General features: G+C 41.4%; 1 protein-coding gene across 1 annotated transcript; it reads right to left on the bottom strand.

The window, feature by feature from the left end:
- Positions 1-254: 254 nt before the first annotated feature.
- Positions 255-6,832, bottom strand: LOC102457044 (mannose-binding protein-like). The gene is made up of 5 exons (XM_025188143.2): positions 6,658-6,832; positions 4,151-4,371; positions 3,548-3,682; positions 2,294-2,377; positions 255-1,096 (listed from the first exon to the last, which is right to left on the bottom strand). Exons 2-5 carry the CDS (start codon positions 4,347-4,349, stop codon positions 720-722), a joined length of 795 nt encoding a protein of 264 aa, XP_025043928.2. The 5' UTR covers positions 4,350-4,371; positions 6,658-6,832; the 3' UTR covers positions 255-719.
- Between the last annotated feature and the right edge of the window lie 361 nt (positions 6,833-7,193).

The raw sequence follows: 7,193 nt of genomic DNA, 5'->3' as shown, positions 1-7,193 counted from the left end.
CAGGGCATCATCCTTGATGGCACAGTATTTGCACAAGAAAAACTAGAGATATTCAACACCCTCCCCATCTTCTGAATACATTTTCCTCATGCCTGACACTGGCAATGTTATCACCTTTGCAGCCCTTTGCCATCCAGTTGTGATCTGCAGTTCTGGATCTTTTACAGCCTGTATAACTTTGTGAACCAAAAACCCATTAATAGATCTGGGTGAATTCCAGCAAACAATTTCCGTCGAAAAGGCCAGTGGTCCAAAACTATTTGAGAATGTGAGTGAAATCTGACAAATGGTTAAAAACCACTTTTTAAAAAAAGTTGAAACCTTTTTGGTTTGATTATTTTGAAATGTTTTGGTTTGACATTTTGTTTCAAAATGGCATTTCAAATTCAAATTTGAGCAATTATAAAAAAGGGTGAAAAGTACCAGACATTGATCATAATACAATAAAAAATTTGAAAACAAAATTGTTGTAAGTTCCTCAAAACATGATGATCAATGCTACATTTTTTTTCAAGTTTTACAATGAGATGGAAAATTTTGAAAACAACAATAACATGGTATCAGCTTGAATGTAACTCTTTACCTATCGCAGATTTTTCAGTATAGTCACTGAACTGAAAAATCCATTATTTATTCAGCTGTACCTAGTAAGTCAATGGGAGCATTTTGATTGTTTTAAACAGACTTGGGAATGCCACAGAACTAAGTGTAGAAAAAGATTAAAATTCACAAATAATTAATATTTCTGCAGTTGAACAATCCAGGTCATTCCATTTTCCATTGTCGTATATTAAGACACAGTCTTCATTATCTTGATTATTTGGTTCTCCACTGTTCCAGTTTGTGTAAGCTACAGGTTCTCCATTCAGATACACAAATTTACCTTCGGTTTGCATATCAGTCAACCCTAAATACGCTCGGTTTGATTCCGTCTTCACGACTTCTTGCAAGGCTGCATTCTCAGCTTCATTGCGTGGGCAGGAAAGCGAGCCTCCAGCTTTTGCGCACAGGGATTTTCCATGTTGAAAAGAAGCTTTTGTGCCCGTTGACACAAATATTTTCTTGCCTACAATCTTAGCCCACCGCAAATTAAAAACTAGGCACAAAAGAGATGATTAAAATGAGAACCGGACCTGTGTTATGGGGGAAGTTAACCTCCCTGTAAGACTTTACTCACAAAATGCTAGCTCATGGCCTTGCACTTTGTAAGTAATAAACCACTTTTACAATGTGGCTTCTGCCAGTGTTACAGGTGAAACTGTGCTAGCAGCAACGATTCAGAATTAAAACTGCAGCTAGCTGGCTTCATGAATGACTTTGAGGACCAAAATAAATGGAGACTCAAAGACCAAGTGAGAAAATTGTACTACAGAGAAAGAGAGATGAACACGCAGTAACACTTCCCTCTCATGTACTAAAATGGGGGAAGATTCATCCCCAGCATAAATGGTGGCAGTGCTAGTGAAGACAGGAACTTACACGTTATTCACTCTATCTGCTCTAAGCAGGCTTAGATGACTAAAAACAACTCCCTCTAAGCAACCAACTGTGCCCTTTCACCCTGGATGCCCCTACAATAATGATGTCTAGGATTCTATGCACTAGTGTTTCCCTCACTGCTAGTACCAGTGGAGACGAGCTAGTAGTTGTGCATTGGTGGGAAATTTTTAGAAAGAAGTTATCATAGAAGAGGGTCTTGGGAGATGGCTTGTGTGGCTGTTGGCCTATATAACAAAGCCCACGGACAATGTCTGGGAATGATTTAGTGATAACTGGATGTTGGTATGGCTGGGACTGGGAAGAATTTATACTGTTGAGGAAGGTTGCAACTGAAGACCATTTGCTGGGAGCAGCTTGTGGGAGAAGGCTGCATGGTATTTAAGCTTACTTTGCAAAAGATTCTCCACCCCCGCATGCCAAAAATTCAATACAGGCAGTCCCCGGGTTACATGGATCCGACTTACATTGGATCCCTACTTACAAACGGGGTGAGGCAACCCCGCACTAGCTGCTTCCCCCCAGCAGACCAGGGAGACACGAAGCTAGCGTCCCCCCCAGCAGACCAGAGAGACGCAGAGTGGCTTTTCTCAGCAGACACCTCAGCTTGAAAATAAAGGACTGAGGGAAGTGAGGTGTGGGAGAATAAAACTGAGCTCTGGAGAAATGTTTGGCTAGAGTTTCCCCTACAATATGTACCAGTTCCGACTTACATACAAATTCAACTTAAGAACAAACCTACAGTCCCTATCTTGTACGTAACCCGGGGACTGCCTGTAATGTAAACATGACTCACTATTTTGGAATTTGCTAATGTCAGCTTGTAGAGTCTGGATGTTCTTTTCCAAAGCAGATACTTGTCTTTGAAGAGCATCAAAAGCTAAGAAAAACAGGTGCAAAATTATGTAATAAATCATTAAAAAATACCATATGATCATTGCCTTTGGATTGGCCAGGGGCCTCGCTGCTAACATATGCGTGGTTTGTATGATCTTCTAACCAGTTCCCAAAATATTCACCACACAGCTATAGCTACGTGCTCACTGATTATTTTGTTTGCTGGCAGATTTGAAATCAAACAAGAACAACAAAAAAGCAATCAAACAAATAAATATTCCCCCTCTCCCACATTACGAAAATGTGTTATTTTGGATTTGAGCTTTTAACATTTTTAATGAACTTGAAGGAAACTTTGAAACAAAATGTAATTTTGAATAAAAAAAATAAAACTTTCACTGAAAAAGTGTCGACATAAAACATTTCCGGCTTTTCAGAATTTGTTTGTTTGTTTCACACAGATTTGCAAAACATTTTGCTGGACTCATATCTGCATTTTGCATTGAAAAAAGTTTTGGATCAAAAATTTCACCCAGGTTTAAAAATGACAATTTTGATTGTTTCACGAGGAACTCAAAGGTAATTTCAAACTGGGTACTGCTACACGCACAGAAATCAAACGGGGGATTTTCTCTCTGTCAGTGGTCACCACTTCCATGTAATCAGAGGCAGTCATCAGTGTGTGGGTGGGAGATCCATAGGGATTGCCTTTTTTTTCTAGTTAGAATGGGGTTTATAGTGCATTTCTGCAGAGTAACAACTGTGTTCACAGCTAAATCCTTGCTTATGCTGATTGTGTGGGTGACGAGTCATCAGGACCGTCTGAATTTAGTCCACGAATGAGAAAAAAAGGCATGTCCCCTAGAGGCACCCAAAGATGGAAAGCAAGGAGAAAACAGGCATTCAAAGAGGCATAAAAGGGAAAAGATATCAATTATCTTAAAAGAGGAGGAGATAAAATACCTTTCCCCCTCCCTCGGATTTCCTCATACTCCAAGGTCAGTCAAGTGAACATGTTTCAGGAAATATTTCCATATTGCTTAGGTTTTTTTCCTTGTTCTCTTATATAGTGTTCGTGTCATGTTGATTACCATTCATTTTCCCCAAACTTTCCCTCCTCCACCCCCAAATAATGATATAAAAACATAAGACATTGCCATGAGCCTACCGAATGTCTCTGTGAAAACATGACAACAGATATTGAGCAGAATACCTGAGAGAGGGGGAGTTGACTTCTCACTTGCATTTTCTCCCTTTTGTCCTTTCTCGCCTCGTGGTCCTTGATTTCCTCTTGTCCCTTGAGGCCCTGCTTTTCCAGGGAAACCCTGCAAACCCCTCTCACCTGCTCCTAGTGTTTGATTAAAATGAAAGGAGTTAGGAAAAAAAGATGAAAAATTCCCAACCAGCTCTACCGGGATATTCAAAATTGGACTGGACAAAATATTCAATAATTCACATTAGGAAACATGGGCCCTGATCCGTGCAAGCAGATTCCCAAATCTGAGGAAGTCCCAGTAGAAAGTAATGAGGCTTTTCAGTATGGGCAGGAGGGCCTGCTTTAGCCTGTATGGAACAAAGTTTGTGCCAAACCTAGAGGGGAAAGTGAAACGGAGGCTAGTTTTTCTCACAAAGATAGGGGGATACAAGAGCATATTGAAAACCAGCCGGAGAGGGAGAGAGACAACATTTAAATTTCAAAGAGAGAGAGAGAGAGAGAGAGAGAGAGAGAGAAGGAGCCAGAGAAGGCACATGACAAAGGATGACAGAACCCCGCAGGAAACAGATATAGTCTTGGTCAATGATTATAGCACTGTACCTTGGTCTCCCTTTTCTCCTTTGGGACCTTCTCTCCCATCTCTTCCATCTCTGCCTGGTAAACCATTGGTTCCAGGCGCACAACACTGAATGACGGGGCATGTGCTCATTTTCTCTTCATGTTTGTTTACATCCACACCTGAGGCCATCACCAACGCCATGGCCAGCGCCAGAGCTTTCAAAGGCTGACGGAGATGCATTGTCAAGCCTGTTGATCTATGACTAATAAAAAGAGAATTATTGCATAAGCCGCTGTAGGAAGGCTGTCCTTTGTCAATGTGTAGGAGATACACCTCCACAGTCAAGATTCTTACAACGTTGCACTAAGATCTTTTTACTTCAAAGGGTGCATCTACACTGCAGGGCTTAACTCCAAATAAGCAACACAAATTGAGCTACGTCAATGGTGTAGTTTATTTCGAAATAGGGAGCATCTATACAGCACTTATTTTGAAATAGAGCACCCTTCCTCCCTTTGTGTGGATAATTCCCTGCAAAAGGTACTAACTCATTGAACCCTTCCTCCGATTTCCCTTACTCCTCGTACAATGAGGGTTACAGGAGTCAGAGTAAGACGTCCTCCAGCTTGACAGTATTTTGACTCTATTTCAAAATAACTGCCTGATCTGGAGACGTGGATTAAGTTATTTCCAGATAAAGCTAGTTATTTCGAAATAATGTTGCAGTGTAGACGTACCTAAGACAAAAGAGCTGTAAAAAGACTGATGGAAGCGTAGTAGTGAGGATAGTTTTCTGACATCTATTTGAGCCTTTTTGATTCATATTGTGAGCAGTGACTGGGGAAGATTTGGACATGTAGTTCAAAGAAGCCCAGATCTGAGCTACAAGATAGGAAATCTGGGGGCCTCCAAGTTCAGTCAGAAATCTGTTGTCGACTACATGATGAAGTCTATAGCAGACCACAGATGTGAAAAAGGGAGCCATTTATTAGAATAGCCTTTCAGTCCATTCTCCTGCCAATTCATGAGCTTACTAGTGTTTTATTCTGTCTCAATTTAAATGGCTTTGTTCTCCTGAAGGACTCATCTGAAATTTGAACCTGGGACTGCTCAAACCCAAATCCAGAATCTAAAGCAACCAGCTATTGTGTCTAAACATGTAATTACAGCTCCACACATATCAGGGGTGAAGTATATCCGATCAAGTTTTTTTCCCTCCACATAGCAGCTCATCACTAAGCCCTATGCAAATAAAACATAAAATATGAGTTTGTCTCATTGTTTTCACTTATCTCCTGCCTGGTTGCTTCACGATTATTACTTGACGAGCAATTGAGTTTTGCATGTAAACAAGGTCTATTGCGGTCTCATAATTACGCCTCAAGTATTCTTGGATTGCACGCGCGGTGATTCCACGGGCACATATCAAAGTGATGACAATAAGAGGAGTCATTGTGTGGATAATTCCCTGCAAAAGGTACTAACTAATTGAGCTTGATTTACGAGTCTCTAATTTGAAGCAATCAGGTCTGGGAATTAAAGTATTTAGACTAGAACTGAAATAAACAGTGAACTGCCCTGAATACCACTTTATTTCAACTTTTAGATCCTTTGGGCTAAATACTGAAAGCCAGTGAGTCTCCTCTGACACCTGCAAGTCAGTGTAAACTCAAGGTCTGATTAATATAAAACTTGTGTGAGAGAAAGGAGAATCAAGCCCATTAGAACTTTTGCCATTAACTTCAGAGAGTCCAGGATTTAAGTGCTCTTTCTTTTTAATGTCACAGAAAGTTATCCAACCCTTAGCTTGATTCCCATATTTTATTTGTCCAAATGCACAGTCCTTCCACAGAGCTAGAAACAAAGCTTTTTCTGGAGACATAAGCTCCTTGGCACTCACCCCCAGAGCTCACAATGCAATCGAGGAGTTGCTCTGGAGTTGGGAAGAGAGGTAAGGAGTCCTGACTCCCAGTCTCCTGTTATAACTGGTAGACAACAATGTATTACACAGCCTTTGAAATGGAATGGGTAAGTACTGTGCCCAGTCCAGACTGGATGCTTCTCTCACAGAGCTTGGAGTAGAGTCCGGAAGCATCGCTCAGTCTGGTGGCCATTTTCTCTGCACTCCCACAACAGAAGGGAACCTGCGTCCCCAGAATCACCTATGACAGTATGATCATCTTCCAACAAAAATATGATCCCCTCAAACCTTCATTGGCTTCCTATGCACTCCTGCCTTCATCTCCCAAGAAGGAAACAGTGAGAAATTAAGAGCAATAAGAAAAGTGAGCGCTGAAGGAAAAACACATTGGAGCCCATTCTTTCAGGAGCAGCGAGGGAGTCCATAATGAGGACAGTTTCAAAATAAAAAAATATTTCTCTCTCTCTCTCTCTCTCTCTCTCTCTCACTGCTAGTCCTAATCCTCCCTCACTGCTAGACCCTTTGGTGTTTGCCTGCTCAAAACTGTCAGTGCTTGAGACCCAACATGTTTTGCAGCTAGCCTGCCCTGGCACCCCATCCATTCATACCCACTTATTCAAAACCTACCTTTATTTGCCCAGTACCCAATGAAGTGATATGACGCTCTGCCAGCTTATCTGACTAATGTAACCGAATGCAGCATACAAGAAACCTTAACAAAGCAGGTGGATTTCTCCCTGGATAAGAAAACAAAAGTAGGTTAGACTTGCTAACTGAGGCAGTGCAAACAGATTTATTTTGACATGCGCTAGATAGCACTGTCCTTGCACAACACTAAGGGTTGCACCACTATCTCACTCTTTCCTGGAACCAGAGGTGGTTTTTAGGAAAATATTTGCCGTTGTCTGCTTTGCCTCATATAGCCCCGACTGTGTTACAGTGTAATTTAAAAACACCCTCCCTCTGCCTGCTGCACATTTCTATCCTGAACACTCCCTCCCCCCCATTCTTGTAAATTCATCTGCTTTTGAGTAAGGAAATCAAGGCGTACACAACGTCCTTCTCTGACGCTCTACTCAACATCCAGCTATGGCAGGCATTCCCCGCAGTGGGGTCTTAACTCGCTGTGGGAAATACTTGCCTTGCTAAAAACCTTTTGTTAT

This window comes from Pelodiscus sinensis, chromosome 8, assembly GCF_049634645.1.
Source record: "Pelodiscus sinensis isolate JC-2024 chromosome 8, ASM4963464v1, whole genome shotgun sequence".
In the NCBI taxonomy this organism is placed as follows: Eukaryota; Metazoa; Chordata; order Testudines; family Trionychidae; genus Pelodiscus; species Pelodiscus sinensis.
Note: the sequence above shows the minus strand (reverse complement) of the source record. Positions and strands in the feature narration are given on the sequence as shown.